Genomic DNA, 18,983 nt, shown 5'->3' with positions numbered 1-18,983 from the left:
CACAAATCCAAAACTGAAGTCCCTTCTACATTTTCCGCTACTGGAATTGCTTCAGGGGTTCAACTTTCACTGGTTTTCTTATTCTGTACATCACACTTGGGGAAAGAGAGTCTACCTGTTCTACCATTACTTCCCCAGCAGATGACAGAGATATAGCTATATGCAGACATACTCATGGACACGCCAAAAAACTGATCCATAACGAGTGCAAACTCATTATGAAATTAAACTAGACACTTTTCCAATATTTGAGCAACAATATTGTAGGGGAAATCTAGACTGATTGCTGACTCTTGGTCATTAGCACAGAGCCTAGATTTTGTTTTCATACTGAAGATAAGCAAAGACCAGGCCATTTTCCCCAGAGTAATTCACTATTGCTGAGGAATATGAACTTCCTTATCTAAAATTTTATGGGATATTACACGGTTACTGACTGTCATGATTAGGTACTGTACTAATCTAAAATGCATAAACTCTTACTCTGCTGGCACCAGCTCATTAGACTAACCCAGAACTATGCTATTTATTGTGGAAGCAGCAGCAAAGTCTCTTTTCTTTGTGTTATGAAACACAGGTCTTGGTGGCCATTCTTACCATGTAAAGAACTCAATCAAAGATGCATATCTTAAGTTAATATCCAACTTGTTTAGATGCTGTCAGACAGGTAAGCTTAGTTAATCTAAATATTTTCATTACATTGATTTGACACCATGTAGATTTACCTGTTTTTCTACAGCAGCCTTTCCTCCTTCCCTTGTCGTGGATGTAAGTGCTTCATTCAAGCATTGCAGGCTAAAAATAAATTGTTAAGTTATATTGGAGATCTAGTAGAGAGATGGATATCAAAATGTAGAGCAAAGAGGGTCAGGAAAATGTACCTTGCTAGTTCAAGACGATCACAAAGCTTTTCCACCTCTTCCATCATTTTTACACACTCTGCCTCATTATCAGAAAAGTAATTCCAGTTCTGAAAGCAGAAATACAGGTTTTCCATTGAAGGTATAGGACAATGAAATTCAAAGAGCATCTCAAAACACACACATTCCTCTGTTATTACTATAACTGTAGCTGAATAGCCTTAAAATAAATTGGATGTTTTTCATGTAACTGAAATTGGAGTATGGGTGTGTACTTTTATATTTTGCTTTTTAGTTGATAGTCTTCATAAAGCTACATTGGTTTGCCTTTACAGACCAAAGCATCTCTTCATGTTGTGAATCTGTATTAAAAAAAATCTATAATGACATTTATTCTGATACATGGAGAAAATACACTTTTACTTAATGGACACAATTTCCACCCTCCACCTTGATTTATAAGGATAAACATACATGAGTGATTTGGCATGAAAGGAAAAGTTCTGGTCTAACCGGGTGTGACAATTTCCTTAATACAGTCTATATTCAGCTACAGTGACATCTATACCTTGCATGTTGTTCTCAATTTTTGCCTTTCCTTCTTAATTGCTTTTTTCTGTATATCTTTTTCTTTTTTTGCCAGCAATGCTTGTTGTCTAACTTCTTCCTCTTCCTTCTCTTTAGCTAACCGTGCTGCTTCTAATTCTGCTTGTCTTTGCTGCAATCAAAGGGGAAAAAATTAGTAGGTCTTCTGGTGTAAGATGCACAAGATGTGCTACTTTAACAAGGTGAATAAAACTATCAATACTTAAATGCTTGGAAGATTGACCATTGAAGAAATAAACAAAAGGTGAATGCGCAAGCACAAACACACACACTGCCTGGCATTAATTAACAAATACCTCACTAGCACTGAAGATACCCAGTTTCTGAGGGCTGGTCTACACTACACAGTTAAGTCAACTTTAATAAGGTAGCTTATGTTGACCTAATTATGTCAGCATCTACACCATAGCCTTCCACCCACCGATGAAAGTGCCCTACTACACTGCCATAACAACTCCATCTCCACGAGAGGCATAAGACTTAGGTTGGTGTAGTTAGGGCGATCCATTATCTGTGTAGAAATAGTGTCCCTCACATCCACTGTTGGCTGTCTTGTCAATTTCACATCTCCTGTCATGAAATTCACAAGACAGCCAGGCAGCTAGAACCCAGCGGCCCCCATTCCTCTGGAGAGCTGGACAGCTTGAGAAGCCCTGGCAGCTCCTCCCCTCACTCGGAGCCAGGGCTTCTGGATGAGCAGTAAAAATAACAAGGCTGCCTGGCTCCCGCAGTAGGAGGGGGAGAGCCAACGCAACTGGACCCCGCTCCCTGGGGGTGAGAAGCCTCAGGTGCCTTCCCCAACTCCTGGCAGGGAATGGGGAGTAAAGGGGGGGGAAGCCCATTGTGGGGCAACCAGGCTCCCGGCAGGGAGCTGTCAGCAGAGCTGAGAAACTGGACTCTCAGCTCCCCACACTGCCCTTCTCAGGTTGGTGGAAGCGCTCCTGGTGAGCATCTGCCCCACTGACCCAAGGAGGGTAGTGTGGACACGAACAACTGCAGATTTACATTTTAGAAGAAATCTTATTCCTGTTCCAGGACCAGTCCTTAGAAAAATCTAATGGTTCTTTAAGCATTTGTACTGCTCTTCTGAGGTGCTATTGCTGGCGGACTGCAAAATAGGATTTTTAATATCATACCATTTGGATTAGCATCTTTTACTTCCCAACCTCTTCAATCACACTAAGATTTTAGCAGCAGCTATCTCACAGATTGCTAGCATTAGCAAGTGCATGCTGCTGCTCATCTTCAAAGGGATTTACACATCATGACCAATCAGTCCATAGAGCACTCCCATAAAGTAAGCAATTATTTCAATTTACAGAGGGGCAACTAAGCCACAAATGTTAACGGGACTTTCTTGAGGCAATAAAGAAAGTCTGCACTGAACAGGGATTTGATTTTAGAAGTTCCTGGCTGCCAGGGCTGTGTTCTGCCCACATCTTACTCTCAGTCTTAAAAGGGTCACTGGTCATTCAATATAGCAGTGCCTTTTTGGCACTAGAACAAGACGGAAAATAGCAAGTCTCAGGCCTCGGTGTAATTTTCAGTGTGTGGCCTCTATCAGATCTGGAAGCTGAAGCAGGCGATCAGATACATTTAAGTCTCGGAGTTTCTCAACCCATATAAATAATTTACAAACTTACTCTTTCTTTGGCTTCCTGTTCTTTTCGTTTTGCTTCTACCTTTGCTTTCTTTTCTGCTTCTTTCTTTGCCTTTTCTTCTTCCTTGAATTTCTTTATTCTAGGATCACAGCTGTATGCAGCGTCTAGCAGAGGAAACAAAGCATTGTGTCCATGAAAGGGGACACTAAACGTTTTCACTGCTAGTTATCAAACGCCTCTTCTTAAAAAGGCAGAATTTATACTTACCAACTAATGTCCTTATCCTGTTCATCTCTTCTTTTTTCCTCAGTGCTCTGGCTGCTCTGTTCTGTTTTTCTATCCACCTCCTCTCATCTCGACTACAAATTGGAAGGCATGGTGTTAGTTCAGCTCTGCCAATCACCAGCATTGTTAATGGTCTGTCAGGAATTCCATTACAAGAACCAATTTGCAGACGTTTCACATTTCAACTGTAGTAAAAGCAGACTTAAAAGCGTAAGCTGTTGGCCCACAAAGCTCAAGTGCAAACCCCAAACCCTTGCACAACAGCTCAACCACACTAACATAAAACTGTCTAACATAAAAGACAGTTCAGCAATCATAGGCTCATAGAAGTGAAGGACTGGAAAGGACCTCAATAGGTCACCTAGTCCAGGCCCCTGCATTCAAGGAAGGACTAACTAGACCATTCCTGACAGGTGTTTGTCTAACCTGTTCTTACAAACCTCCACCGATGGAGATTCTACAGTCTCCCTAGGCAATTTATTCTAGTGCTTAACCATCCTGACAGTTAGGAAGTTTTTCCTAATGTCCAACCTAAACCTCCCTTGCTGCAATTTATGCCCATTGCTTCTTGTCCTATCCTCAGGGGTTAAGGAGAACCATTTTTCACCTCCTTGTAACAGCCTTATATGTACTTGAAAACTATTATGTTCCCCCTCAGTCTTCTCTTCTCCAGACTAAACAAAAACAGTTTTTTCACTCATTCCTCACAGGCCATGTTTTCTAGACCTTTAATCATCATCATCATTTTGGCTCTCTTCTGGACTTTCTCCAATTTGTCCATATCTTTCCTGAAATGTGGCACCTAGAACTGGATACATCTTATCAGATGGAGTACTTCTCATGTATTGCTTACAACACTCCTGCTTATATGTCCCAGAATGATGTTTTGGTTTTTTGAAACAATGTTACACTGCTGACTCATATTTAACTTGTGAATCCACTATACCTCCAGATCCTTTCCACAGTACTCCTTCCTAGGCAGTCATTTACCATTTTGTATATGGGCAATTGTTTGTTCCTTCCTAAACTTTGCATTTGTCCTTTATTGCATTTCACCCTATTTATTTCAGACCATTTCTGCAGTCCAGATGATTTTAAATTGTAATCCTATCTTCCAGAGCACTTGCAACCCCTCCCAGCCTGGTATCATCCACAAACTATATACATGTACTCTCTATGCCATTATCTAAATTTTTTATGAAGCTATTGAACAGAACCAGGACCAGGACTGATCCCTGAGGGACCCCACTCAATATCCTCTTTCAACTTGACTGTGAACCACTGATAACTACTGTATAGGAACAGTTTTCCCAACCAGATATACACCTATATTATAGTTAGGGCTCCGTATCTGTCACAGAGGTCGTGGAAGTAACAGATTTTGTGACTTTCTGCAACCTCTGTGACATCTGCAGTGGCTGGTGTGGCCGACCCCAGGGCCAGCTGCTCAGACTGCCCCAGGAACAGCCGCACCGGCCGCTGCTGGACTGTCTCCGCATCCAGCCGCTCGGGCAGCCCCACAGCTAGCTGCACCAGCCTTTGCTCAGGTGGCCCCAGGTAGCTGGCCCGGGGACTGCCTGAGCAATGGCTGGTGTGGCTGGCCCTGGGGACCACCTGAGCATGTTGCCACTTCCAGGGAGCCGCCTTTGAGCCTTCACCCTCTGTTGATACTCACACCTTCTTGTCAACTATTGTGAATGGGCCACATCCACCATGACTGAATTGGCCTTGTTAGCACTACAAAAAGTAATCTCCCCTCTGTTGATATTCACCCCTTCTTGTCAATTGTTGGAAATGGGCCACATCTACCCTAACTGAATTGGCCTCGTTAGCACTGACCCCCCACTCGGTAAAGCAACTCCCATCTTTTCATGTGCTGTGTATTTATACCTGCCTACTGTATTTTCCACTCCATGCATCTGATGAGGTGGGTTATAGCCCATGAAAGCTTATGCCCAAATAAATTTGTTAGTGACTAAGGTGCCACAAAGACTCCTCGTTTCTTTTTTTTGTTTTTTTTTGCTGATACAGACTAACACAGTTACCCCTCTGAAACCTATTTCATTCTTTGACAAGTTTACAAGTTTGGTTGATAAAGGTGACTGTGTAAATATAATAGAGACAAGGTGGGTAAGGTAATATACTTAGACTTTTGTAAGGCAATTGACTTAGTACAGTACAATGTTCTGACTAAAAATATAGCACTATACAATATTAAAGCACACTTTAAATGGATTAAGAACTAAATAACTCAGTGATCTCAAAAATTAGTAATCAATGAAGAATCATCATCAAATGGGGGTGCTTCTAGTGGGGTTTCGCAGGGATCGGTCATAGGCTAGACACTATTCAACATTTTCATCAATGCTCAGGAAGCAAATATAAAATCAGTGCTGATAAAATTTATGAATGACACAAAGATTGGTGGAATGGTTATTAAGGATTAGGGTAGGGCAGTCATACAGAATGATGTGAGTGCCTTCACATCAAGACTGGATGCCTTTCTGGAAGATATGCTTTAGCCAAACACAAATTACTGGGCTCAATACAAGAGTAAGTCGGTAAAATTTAATGGCCTGCGATATATAGGAGATCAGACTATATGATCTAAGAGTCCCTTCTAGCCTTAAACTCTGTGAATCTATGAATTACAACTACAGGAAGGTTAAAGAAGGTAGAATGTAATTAACAATTGGCACTTGGTCAGGACAATTCAGTAATATCACTACTCCTGTGAATGTCATGGGATCTTTAAAAAAAAGGAGTACTTGTAGCACCTTAGAAACTAACCAATTTATTTTATAAATTTTATAATAAATTGGTTAGTCTCTAAGATGCCAGAAGTCCTCTTTTTCTTTTTTGCGAATACAGACTAACACGGCTGCTACTCTGAAACATGGGATCTTTAGTGGCATCAAGATGCCAACAGCTTGCTGTCTAAATACAAACAGTATTACTTCCATCCTCAGAGCAGAGTATTAAATCAGTGCTGATTCAGAGAGGAGAGTGATACCTACTGAATCATCACTACCACCCTTGCCCAGTTCTGCTTTTGAGCTCTGTTGAGATCAGAGCTTGAAGTTACACAAATGTACAAGAAATAAACATTTGACACCAGAAGATCTCAGAGCACTTCATAAACACACCTATGACGTAGGCAAGAATTATTCCCATTTTACCAATGAGGAAACAGAGACACAGAGTGTGACTTGTCCAAGATCACACAGCAAGCCTGTGGCAGAGCCTGGAATAAAACTCAGAACTCCTCACTTCCAGTCCCACACTCTAATAACTAGACTCTCCTTCCTTCCTTCCCCTGATTTACAGCCTAACTACAAGGTGAAAAGTCTTGCTGTAATAATCAGTTAGTCCCTTATCAAAGACTTTTTACTTACATACCATTCTGCTTTTTCTTTTTCTTCTTCATCTAAATAAGAAAACTCTCTCCAAGAATCAAAATTATACCTATAGTAAATGCAAAATTAAAACAATGCAGGTGAGAGACACAATTTCTGATAAAATAAAAAGATAAAGCCATTTTTAAAATGTCTGCATTTTTAATGCTAGGTTTTAGTATAGTTAGACCAACATTGTTGCCTTCTGTCAACTTGCCAAATTCAAGAAAAGCTATTTGTAAATATTATAGAAATAAAAGCTGTCAGTCCAGTTGCGAAGCATTGTTTTTAAATTTGTTTAAATGTATTTTAGCTCTGTTTACTTAGATGCCAGAGACCCTCTGAGTTAACTAGCGTCTGTGGTTTTCTTAAGTCTTCTTCCATTTATAGAAACTGCCTATCCACCCAGTCTTATGTCAATGTTTTAGTCTTTGTTTTATGAAGAAAACACTAGTTGTAGCAGAGTATTTGTTCTTAGTAATATCTCTCTATTGTGCCTTTCAATCAAAGATCTCAAAGCAATTGGTAAGCAAACAATTATCATTATCCCTGTTTTACAGAGGGGAAGTTCAAGGCCACACAGGGAATCTTGGCAAAGCCAGAAATAGAAGCCAGGTCTCCTTACACTGCGGTCTTTGCTTTAGCAACGAGACATCCCTTCCCCTGCTGAAGTGTCATACACAAACTGACAAAGAGTAAAGATGAAAGCAACCTAGAAATGAAGTACTAGATTTATTTCACCTAGAACAGAGGACAGAAGAAGAAATCATTGGATGTTCACATCAGGGGAACAGGTTAGGGGAAAGACACAGAGTTGACTGTGTATAAACTGACTGGTACTGCAATTTGTTACTTTTTTTTCAAGTGCCAGTCAACTTTAGCTCAAACTAGATTACAGGGTGTATGTTGCAAATTGCTGTTAATTAATCCTTTCTACAAATCTGACTCAGCATTACTTCTTGAAATTGTTATTACAGAGCCAGTGTGTGTAAGCGGGGTGGCTCTCCCTCGAAGAGCACAGGGTGGAGTTGCCTGTAGGAATTTCCAGACTGGATTTTCTAGGGGTGGGAAGGTAGCCTCGTCTCCACATTCATTCAAACCCTGGCCATTCTGGTCAGATTGCCAACAAGGGTGCCAACTGTGTGGTGGTTTTATGTGGAAGACATATTAACTATGAACTAGAGTGAAACCAATTCATTTCATATAAGGCATCAAAGAGCCACTGGGTCACTTTAGACCACTACCAGCCCAGACGAGACTTCAACCAAGGATGAACATCCACTATACCACATTTTTAAAGTGACAGTACCTTATCTATAAACCGAAGCGTTAACTTACTTACCAGAATGAATAAAATGCATCCACATCTTCAAATGAAGAGTTCATGTCCCCCAGTTTAGGAACATTTTTCTTATTTGACCATCTGTAACAATGAACTGAACCTTGTTTAAAATGAAAGTTGTAAAGGCCGTAAAACTGAGTCATATAGAATACAAGTGAATTAAACTGAGTCTAGGTTCCTATTTGCTAGTTAACTATTACATGGGTTTTTTTGGAATACACATAGAGACAGTGTCACAATGCAACAGCAACCTTGCAGAGAGAAGCAACTGATTAATAAGCCAACAAAGGAAATCACCAGCTATGCTTAAATTCTGGGCGAAAGGGAAGCGTGTCACTCTGCTGAGAGAATGAGGAGGTGCGACACCAGCTACAACAGTGCCATGCAAACGCCTATTCTCACTTTTAGGTGACACTGTATTAAGAAGCAAACAGCATTATCTCCTGTAAATGTAAACAAAGTTGTTTCTCTTAGCGATTGACTGAACAAGAAGGAGGACTGAATGGTCTTGTAGGCTCTGAAGTTTTACATTGTTTTGTTTTTGAGTGCAGTTATGTAACAGAAAACCCTACATTTGTAAGTTGCACTTTCATGATAAAGAGATTGCACTACAGTACTTGTATGAGGTGAATTGAAAAATACTATTTCATTTATCAATTTTACAATGCAAATATTTGTTATAAAAAATAAAGTGAGCACTGCATACTTTGTATTCTGTGCTGTAACTGAAATCGATATATTTGAAAATGTAGAAAAACATCCAAAAATATTTAATAAATTTCACTTGGTATTCTATTGCTTAACAATGCAATTAATCAAAATTAATTTTTTTAATTAATTGTGGGAGTTAACTGCGATTGATCAACAGCCCTAATTGCAATCTCATGCAATATATTTGGGGAACACAGTGTATTAAATTTATGTATCACTATGGGCCAGGGATTATACACAATTTCAGGAGGGAGGCTTACCACAACTCCTCCAGGAACCAAAAACAGTGGGGGCTGATTAAGGCAAATCACTCAGGTTGTAAACACTTCAAGATAGATACAACCTCCTGGTAGAATTGCATATACTGGTTCAAATTGAGTTTTCCAGAGACCAACAAACAAAGAAAGGACTTTTGATAGAAAAAGGCTGTGTTTACACTGACTCAGGGCCTTCTTTCTGATCCAAACAGACAATACCTTATACCCAAAAGAGGCCCCAACCTTTGTGGAAGTGTTGGAAAGACTTTGGCCTATGAGGGCCCCATAAGACCGATGGGTGAACCTTGCTTTGTTTAGTCTGTATTTAAATCTGTTTATTATTTTTATATACTTTCTCTGTAATGCTTTTACCATAACAATAAATGTGCTTACTTAGAAAGAGCTCTATGGTATCTTGTCACTGCTGGCAATACACTGTTCATAGCCCTCAGAAAGAAGAGAAAAGAAAAGCACAGGTGCTGGCTTTCAAGCAGACTGGTTTGCTGGGGATATCAGTGTAAGGCAGGGAACTGTTCAGCCTTAAAACCCTGGTCAAGAGGGAGAGAGACGGGGGTCTCCACCCGAGAAGTGACGGCTGGGAGATGGAAACCTTAAGTTGGTTCCCTTGAGGAAACCACGGAGGAGGAATACAGGAGCCGTTATCCTGAGACATAATTATAATAAACTCTTGCTAAATCGTTATGCTTCCTAGCCGCACTTAAAATCTTGGGGAAAGAACCCACTAGTTACAAACATAATGCCATATGGAACTGCAAATGGCCGGATTCCCATGCAATGGTGATGGAAGCCTGAATGACTGTGACATAGCTCACCTGGCATTCCTTTCAAAAACTGGTGAAAACACTTCAAAGAAATTTTCCTTTGCTTCACTTTTAGAAGGTACAGAGTTATCAAAAGTAGGATCTATGCTGTTAAATGCTCGTCTCTTCACAGGATCAGACAAAATTTCATAAGCTGGAGAAAAAAGGTTAAAGGCCATAAAACACCAGGTTGGAGATGAAGGTACATACAGGAGCTTCTTGGAGGAAATGTTATAGATAAAATTCTGAACATTTAACAACAAAAAAATCACCATACTTTAGACCTCTGTGCTTCTAACATTTTTGTTGTTGTGATTGCAAGAACTTTGCTGTCAGCTCCTGCAAATGGTGAGTAACAAAACACTGAAGAGGAGGAAAAAGCTTATAAAAAACAGCCAACAAATTGAACCCTTAAAGTACAGCTATAAATGGCAAAACTAATTATATGTTAAACGAACTGTGCAATGATAAACTCAGTCCAGTGCACTGGGAGTTCAGGTGAATCTCCGTTAGGCCTCAATTCTGCAACCACATCCATGTAGACAGGCCCTTGTGCCTGTGTGGTGCCCCATGGACTTCCCTAGGAATTGCCTGTGCGATTCTGATTACAGGATCAGAGGCAATAACAAGAGCTATTGACCGGAGTACTTATGTCTTCTGCTGCAAGTGTGTCACTGAGACTTCAAAATGGAGCATTAAGCAGCATTCTAACATGGCCATTAAAATCTAGGGGGTCATTCATTTTGCAGCTTATGTAGACAGGGGCTTGGAGCATCCCTCCATTCTACCCCACAGCCTTCCTACATGCCACCCTCTCATCCCCCCCCATTTTAGGGACTACCCGCAACTGCCCCACCACTTCCTTATGCCTGGGGCCATGTGTCCCCCTCTTGTTCCCCCCCAACCATTTCCCTCATCCCTGCAGCCTACATTGTATTCCCTCCTGTCAGAGTCTGTGTGCCCCCCCTCCTCTGTCCACTCTTCTCCCAGGTTCCACACCCATCAGCCCAGCTCCATGTCCCTGCTTCCCTCATCACCATCTACCCCCACTCCTATTCCCTTTGGCTCCCTGCTTTGTCACCCCACCACCACCACCACTCACCCCCAGGTCCCTTCTTCATTTCCCCCTTCCCCACAGGTCCCCACTTCTCCCACAGACACTGCCCTATCCCTGTGGCCTCTGCTCCCCGCCCCACCCTTTGGTCCTGCTTCTGCTCTACAAACCCTCCCTCTTAGGCTTTGTTATTTCTACTAGACTGCAAGATATGGACAATCTCCCCATACAGCAGCACCACGCTGTCTGGGACTGTAGTTTCCCCCTGAATCAGGCTTTTCCAGTATTCCATTTTGCACCAAAATCAGTAGAGTCATATTGCTGGATGGGAAACAATGTTCCTATCTCACAAAAAATTCTGAGATGTCAGAAATTTTTCCCCATCTCAAACTGGGATGAGAAATCAAAACTTCAATAAATTTTCACAATCAAAAAAAAAAAAAATCACTTGAGGTCAATCAAAACATTTTGTTAGGTAATTCTTAAAGTTTCATTTGAATTTTGACATTTAACAGAAGTTTGTCCTGTAATTAACTTAAATTTCAAAATGAAAGTTATTTTGAACCAGAAAAACAAGATTTTTTGTTTTCAAAATGGGATGTTCATGACATTTCAAAACTTTTTTCAAAATTTTCAAGTACAGAAATTTGTCAGGACTGATTCTTTCCCGTGAAGAGTTTCAGATTTAGTGAATTGGCATTTTTTGACTAAAAACATTTTGCTGAAAAACTCCTGACCAGCTTGACAAGGTTATGCCTATTAATGCCTAGACTATTCCCTGGAAGTTTTGAATTGATCAGATGCCGTATTCCAAAGTTATCTATCATGTTATAGACACAGAAATACTATTGAATTGAGTACAAGACCTTGCTTTGCTTGACAACTATGGGTAATAGATAACAGTGTCTGCTGACTTGAGCTAGGGTATCGGCTTCTTTAGCTCAGCTGGCACAGCAGATGCACGAGAAGTCAGGTCCTAGTACCGCTAGTGACTTCTCCCCTTTAAATTGGTCTATTACCTTGCATAGTAGTATGCCAGTTTATTTTAGGAGATACATGGCTACTTTTATTGGTTCATGTTAGTATATACTGCTATAAGAATCTACTTTAACTGCCCTCTCCTATCACTTCGCGTGAAATGGGAAACTGATGCTCTGTAGGTCAGCTGTGAAATAAGAGGAGCTATTCTAGAATTGTTTCCAACAGAAGGAAAGCTATTTTAATTTGATTCTACTTCTTGAAACAACTTGATAAAATGGTAAACTACATTTTTTCTGGTTTTACAGCTAACGATCAAACTGTGCAAAGAGGAAGAACTACAGTTAAAGCACTGTAAAAATACTTCACATCAGATTAAACGAGCACTGTTACATTTTCCTCCAACTCTCTTACCTTTAGTTATACAGGTAAAATAGTCATTGTCACCTTCACCTATCTGCTCCCCTGCAGCTTTTCGCTTGTCTGGATGATGTTTCAAAACCATGGCTTTATCTAGCAACAAATAAGTTGAGTTCAGACACGTTACACCACCTACGTTTCACTTTGTAATTAGGAAAATAAACAAAACAGCACCGTAGTCATGATTTGCATTTCTTTATTCAGATTTTTTTTTTTAAGTATCAGAAAGGAAACCAAAATGAGAAAATAGACCCTCCTGAATATAATAATATCACTGAAAATTAGAATTTAGTGTTAGTTAAAAAATGTTTAGTATCCATCCTATGCCAGGACACAAAATAATCATAACTACAGACTATCTTTACCTCTCTCTTTCCAATCAATTGGAACCAGCACCACTTTCTCTGGGACTTCTAACATTCCAAACCCCTGGCATCTTCCAAATGATTGCAGCCCTAAACCTGCAATGAGTTCTGCAGGGGCACAGGGGTCTGCATGGAGTAACTTGCAGGACTGGGCTCTTACTGACTACAGAGGAAAAACTATAAAACAAACTTTGTATAAAGTGCTGTCAAATGCAAAAAAATCAAAAACTGCTAAAATAAATACAAAAATTCTTTAATTTACAATATTAGGTTTTACTTGTAACTAGAGTAGGTAAAAATAATTTAGACAGAATGTGACTTTTAAACCAACGGTGCCCCTTAATAGGAGTCTCATTGCAGAACTTTACAGATTCAGTTTTTAAGGAAAATAACTAAGGCCACGATCCTGAAAAGACTTAGGTATATGCTTAATTTTATTCACAGTGCATGAAGTTGAGCATGTGTGCCAGCCTTTTCAGGATCAAGGCCTAAACTGAGAGAGCACTAAATTCTAAGTTGTGTCTTTCACATATGAAATATTTACTGAAGTTGAAGACCAAAGGACTGTAGTGGAGACTTCCAGGAGGAAACCGTATTTAGTTACTTTAACAGCTCTGCTACAAGCTCTAGCTGCAGCCTCCCTTCAGTGGTAGAACTCTGCAGCATTCAAAGTTGTACTGGAACCAGCCCAGGAAATGCATTTTACCCCATTTATCAGATATATGAAGCAGTACTGGAGTGATTACATAAATCTACGGCTTGTGAAAGGAACCAGATTAAAGCCTCTAATTCACAGAACAGGAACAGTGCATGACTCAAGAGTGAAAGCTCTCTCATTTTCAATCCAATATGCCCTAACTCTGTTTTGATAGGACCACCTCTGAGGAGAGGGTATTGCAGGCTCCTTAGACTATTTAGTCCTTGGCCTTTCTGTCAAAACAGCTAATGGTAATTAGCGTTAATTGGGATGGTGGTTCATGTAATGTGAACATAACCACTGCGAACATAACTAACATTTACACTCATGAGTAGGGCTGGCTCTAGGCACCAGCGAATCAAGCAGGTGCTTGGGGCGGCACATTTCTAGGGGCAGCATTCCGGCGCCGGCCATGCCGCCCCTAGAAATGTGCCCCTGCTGCCCCAGCTTGCCTCCGCTCCACCTGCTCCCCTCAGTGCACCGCCGCCACTCGGCTTCTCCTCCCTCCCTCCCAGGCTTGCCACATGCGAAACAGCTCTTTCGCGCAGCAAGCCTGGCAGGGAGGGAGGAAGGAGAAGTCGAGTGGCGGCGCACTCAGGGAAGGCGGCGGTGGTGAGCTGGGACGGGGAGCGGTTCCTCTACCCGCCCCCGTTACTTCTTGCGCTCCCCCCCACCCTCGCTCACCTCCACTCCGCCTGCTCCCCTGAGAGGGATGGTGGAGAAGTGGAGTGGTGGCGTGTTCAGGGGAGCAGGCAGAGCGAAGGTGAGCTAGGACGGCGGGTTGTGGGGGAGAGCCACAGGAAGCAACTGGGGGGGAAAATGCGGCACGCCCGGGGGAGGAGGCGGGGATTTGGGGAAGGGGTTGGGAAGGAGCGGAGCCGGGGGCACCGGGGGGAGGGGGGCACAAAAAAAACCGGGGGCAGCCAAAAATTTTTTGCTTGGGGCAGCAAAAATCCTAGAGTTGGCCCTGCTCAGGAGTAAATTGTCTTAACCCACATGAGACAATGAGTTTATTCACATGCATAAGTGTTTGCAGGATCTACCCCTAAATCCATCAATTTATTTCACAAAGGTCATTAACTAGTTATCATAACAGTTTTAAATACTGTTCAGCTAAATATTTTACTATTTGTCCTGCAAAGTTCTCTCTTTACTATATTACTTTAAAGCACTAATTACAATTTTAGAGTATGACAGATACCGCTTTTTAAATTGCTAAATGTATAAATGCCATAAAACATCCCAGAACATGGACTTGTACAGATTAATCACACTTCATGCCTTATGATATGCTTGTGTCATGTCACTAAGCAGTGTAACTGCTTGTCTTATTGCTTAATTAACTGTAATATTAAGAAGATTGTAACATCAGTTTAGCATATGAGAATTTAAAGGTTGTTAACTACATTGCTCTATCCCTGAGACCCAGACCTCAGGAACCAAACACTTTTTGAGCTGACAACACAGTAAACACCCCTTTTATGTTCAAATCAGGGAAAAGCAAACTTCTCAATAATCTAAATTATCACAAAATCAAATAATATGTAACAGAACTTTTGATTACATGCTACTTCAGTAGTTACAGCCATATTCCTATGTGACGTTAATTTAAACGACTGGAATAATAAGAGCAGTAACTAGATTTTTCTGATAACATTCAGTAATTAAACAAACAGTTAACCAGTGTTACAATGTAGGTACTCATAAATAGGCTTCAAAGGTAAGATCCTCCCCCCCATTCAGCTGAAGTGGACCAGATCTTGTTTCTCTAAGTGCTATTCTCTCAGCTAGGCTGATTATGTCTTTTTGAGTCTGCAGAGTGAGTTGGATTATATTGTCAAGGTTGTCTCTGAAAAGCAAGGCTAGATCAGAAAGCTGAGAGTCTGAAGATTTCTGTCTGAGGTGTTTGGAATTCACTAAACTTTCAGACCTGCAGGTTTTAGATGTCTGAGATGAATGAAAAAGTCGGTAAGTGAAACAAATTCAGCTTTATAGTGAGCACTCTGAAGTGAAATGAATATACTCTTGGTCCTTAAAGTGTACATATTTGTATTTACAATATGGAATTGTATACACAAGATAAAAAACTCTGTTCTAACATGACTAATAAGAAATGCAATTACTTACGGGCTGCTTTGATTTGTTTCTGAGCGGCCCTGTATCTTACGTGTCCTAGTCCAAGAACTGCATAGTGATCCTGATTCTGATAAAGAAATATAAACATTAATAACCATAGCTACCTGTAATCTAGTAGAATTCTCTTATGGATTTTAAAAGCAAGACCACATATGCAGACCAATATAATTATTTGAAAGGTTTCTTTCCATAGCTTCTTTCGTGAGGAGCAGAGAGAGGCAGCAATCTCCTCTCTGTGTGTAAAGATTAGAAAAAGGCAATTTGAACAATTCTCCCACAGACTATAGCAATTTCTAACTACAAATTGAGTAGTTACAAAATAAGCCATTGTTATAAAAATGCATCCAGCTTAACACAAATTCATATAGCTATAGGATTTTACAAAACACAGATGAGTGCGTACTTCAATTTGTCAAGAAATGTTATGTTGAAAAGGTGCCTGGATTCCCCAGAAGAAGAAAAACGACATTTTCTTACTGAGTGCCACTTGATTTTAGTGGGTTTAGGACTGGATCTCAAGCCAATCAGTTCACTAATTGCACACCCAGTTAAGCAGGAAATAGAGCGTCAAGGCTAAGAGCTCCTTCTGATGTGCATTTATTAGGGTGTGTCTACATTAGAAATGCTACAGCAGCACAGTTGCGTCATGGTAGTATAGTGACTACAGCAACAGAAGAGGTTCTTCTGTCACTGAAGTATAGCCACCTTTCTGAGAAGTGCTTGCTAGGTTGATGGAAGAAGTCTTCATTTGACTTAGGAGTGTCTACACTGGGACTTAGGTCAGTATATTTACATTGCACAGGGCTTGAAAGTTTTTACAGCCGTGAGCGATCTAGTTAAGCCAACCTAATAATGTAGTATGAACCAGGCCTCAGTCTATTTAATAGGTAAGTTACTGACACTTTGTAAAACTGTCCTCATTTAGGTTATGTTTACACTTAAACTGTTGCATTTGCATTGCTGTAGTACGTCAGTGTAGTCACTACCTACACCGACAGGAGGGGTTCTCCTGTCAGTGCAGGTAATCCACCTCCCTGAGAGGTGGCAAGTAGGTCAACGGAATAATTCTTCTGTCAACCCAGCACTGTCTAAACTAGTGGTTAGGTCAGCATAGTTACATCTCTTAGTGGTTTGGATTATTCACGCCCCTGGGAGACATAGCTATGCTGATGTAAGTTCCCAGTCCTTAGTCACCTGACTACCTGTGGAATACAAAAAGGAAGCTATAAGGCTAAAGAACTTGGAAAATCCAGATGAGAAAAGGAAAAGGAACAAGTATTTAGATAAATTTGTGGTGATGCTTCTAGCAAAAGAACTAACTCAATGTTCCCGTTAGTTGTATACCTTCCAGTCCTTTGGATCAAGTGTTTTTAACATAGGAAATTCCTCAAGCTGCAATTCTTCATCCCCTGACTCTTCAGAGAGCTCTTTCTCATCCTCCAGTTCCTGGAAAGAGGCAGAAACATTTATGTTTCGCCTCTTAATAAATGCTTCAAACCATCTTCCCACAGGTTCAACTTGACAGAGCACAGAAGCTGTAAACAAAAGTGTAAGAGAAACTTAGCTTCATTCTGGTTTAGAATTTTCTTTCCATCCTGAATCCAGAATTATTTCACCAAATGTCTAATCAGGTACCACAGCCAGGAGACATTTTAATTCACATTTAATAAAACTTGTATCAAAGGTTGTATCAACTTGCAAAATAGTCCACTACTTTGTTTATGCCAAGTACGTTATTGTATTTTCAAATGTTGAAATGTCATCAAATTAAAAGGACATGTCTATTTTTAAACAACATTCTTTCCTTTTTCATGAAGGGGGGGGTTTGCTAGTAGTAAAATACTGAAGTTTAGATTAACTCTTATCATTTATGTTGTTAACTCTTTACACATAACTCCCTTGTGACAATGAAATCAGATTGGTTAATTTCACACTCTGGCCCTCACTGTCATAATAATGCAATATTTGCATTAAAACCACTAAAGGGTAATGTTCAAATACAACAAAACCAAATAAAATAGGGCACTTCATGAGCTAAATACTTTTCTATTTATATAACATAGCTTTTCAAAATCTTCATTTTAAGCCTCAACTATATAATAGTGACTTTTAAATCCTCTTCTTTCTTTTAGACATTAAATTGCTCAGAATTAAACAGATAAAGGCTCTGATCCAGAAAATACTTAAACATGTGCTTAGTTTTGGATTTCAGTGGGATTACTTGCAGAAGTAAAGTTAAATGTGTGTAACTGTTTGCAGGATCATGTCCTAAAGTCAGCCAGCAAACAGAAGCATTCCTCATCCCATAAAAGCAATAGCTATGAGAAATGGGAGGGCTGCTTACTGTGCAGCATGCCCAAATTAAACTACCAGTTTAAATACTCGCTTTTGACTATCTTAAAATACTGTCTTGGATGTTCTATGTACAGTATTTCACTACTTATTCATTAATTCCCTAAAAATACCAATGGTTTGGCACTGACAGCACATATTTAAGTTTAGCAGTGTCCTGCTTCCCGTTAAAGGAGTGGCTTGGACAATCATTGCTTAAAATCTAGCACAGTTAGTCTAATAGGACTTTTCCAAAAACAGAACCTTTATTTGGAGAAACCTATGCAACAATGCTTGCTGCAAGTTTGTTACAGTTGTAAGAACCCTAAAAATCACCCTTGCCCCTTAACGATCCTACAATTGTTTACATGAAGTCAAAGGCAATAAAGTGAAGCACATGCCTAAGTGTCTGCAGGATGGTGGCCGCAGGTGGTAGCATATCTCAGGATGGAGGAGTCTGTGTGTGTTGGAGGACGGGGCATGTGTCTGGCTGGCACCCGGGGCATTTGAGTGCTGGACTGTGCTTGGCGCTGTACACGGACACAGTCCTGTCCCAAGGATTTCTACATTTCGCGGAGGTACGGATATCGTGGCTCGGACAAGCGGAGCTGTGGGCGCTCCGGGTACAGCTGCTGGGCGCGGGGCGTAACCCAAGCAGCGGCTCAGTCACACACAGGGTCCCCCGGAGCCGCGGGCGTGGAGCCGGCGGGCGTGAGCAGGGAGCTGCCAGGGAAAGCCGGAGCGGTGCCGCACGGTCACTCCCCGGCCCGAGCCCCCCGGCGGCGGGACCCGGCGCTGCGCAGCTGGCCGGGAACGCGGAAGATGACGCGAGGCGGGGGCCCCCCGCTCCTTCCGGCAGGTCCGGGGCGGGGGGAGGCCGGGGCAGCGGCGGGGGCGGTGCCCGTGGGGAGCGGGGCAGGGAAGGCACCTACCCGCGGACAGGGCTCTGGTGACTGCGGTGACCTGCCCGTCCTCTGCCCCCCTCAGCATCGTGGCGGGCGGGGGCTGCTCCCAGCTGCGCCCGGGCCGGAGGCTCCGAACTCGCTCGCACCCTCTCGGTAGTTGCCAGGAGCCGGCGCATGGAGAGATACCCGGCAACCACTTCCGGGTCCCCGCGCGTGTCA

The 18,983-nt window shown here is 41.5% G+C and overlaps 1 protein-coding gene across 2 annotated transcripts in view; it reads right to left on the bottom strand.

The window, feature by feature from the left end:
- Window positions 1-18,983, bottom strand: part of DNAJC2 (DnaJ heat shock protein family (Hsp40) member C2) — a 23,142-nt gene extending 4,159 nt beyond the window's left edge. The window contains exons 1-12 of one of the 2 annotated variants that reach the window (XM_048836415.2): window positions 18,792-18,983; window positions 16,873-17,063; window positions 15,520-15,595; window positions 12,325-12,423; window positions 9,891-10,032; window positions 8,090-8,170; window positions 6,752-6,817; window positions 3,335-3,426; window positions 3,110-3,231; window positions 1,429-1,578; window positions 882-970; window positions 726-795 (exon numbers count right to left, since the gene is read on the bottom strand). In XM_048836415.2, coding sequence (XP_048692372.1) covers window positions 726-795; window positions 882-970; window positions 1,429-1,578; window positions 3,110-3,231; window positions 3,335-3,426; window positions 6,752-6,817; window positions 8,090-8,170; window positions 9,891-10,032; window positions 12,325-12,423; window positions 15,520-15,595; window positions 16,873-17,063; window positions 18,792-18,849 — 1,236 coding nt within the window. In that variant the 5' untranslated portion in view covers window positions 18,850-18,983. Of the gene's footprint in view, window positions 1-725; window positions 796-881; window positions 971-1,428; window positions 1,579-3,109; window positions 3,232-3,334; window positions 3,427-6,751; window positions 6,818-8,089; window positions 8,171-9,890; window positions 10,033-12,324; window positions 12,424-15,519; window positions 15,596-16,872; window positions 17,064-18,260; window positions 18,443-18,791 lie in introns of those variants that run through there. The other variant, XM_048836416.2, reaches the window with a different exon arrangement.

The sequence above is a fragment of the Caretta caretta genome, chromosome 1, assembly GCF_965140235.1.
Source record: "Caretta caretta isolate rCarCar2 chromosome 1, rCarCar1.hap1, whole genome shotgun sequence".
NCBI lineage: Eukaryota > Metazoa > Chordata > Testudines > Cheloniidae > Caretta > Caretta caretta.
Note: the sequence above shows the minus strand (reverse complement) of the source record. Positions and strands in the feature narration are given on the sequence as shown.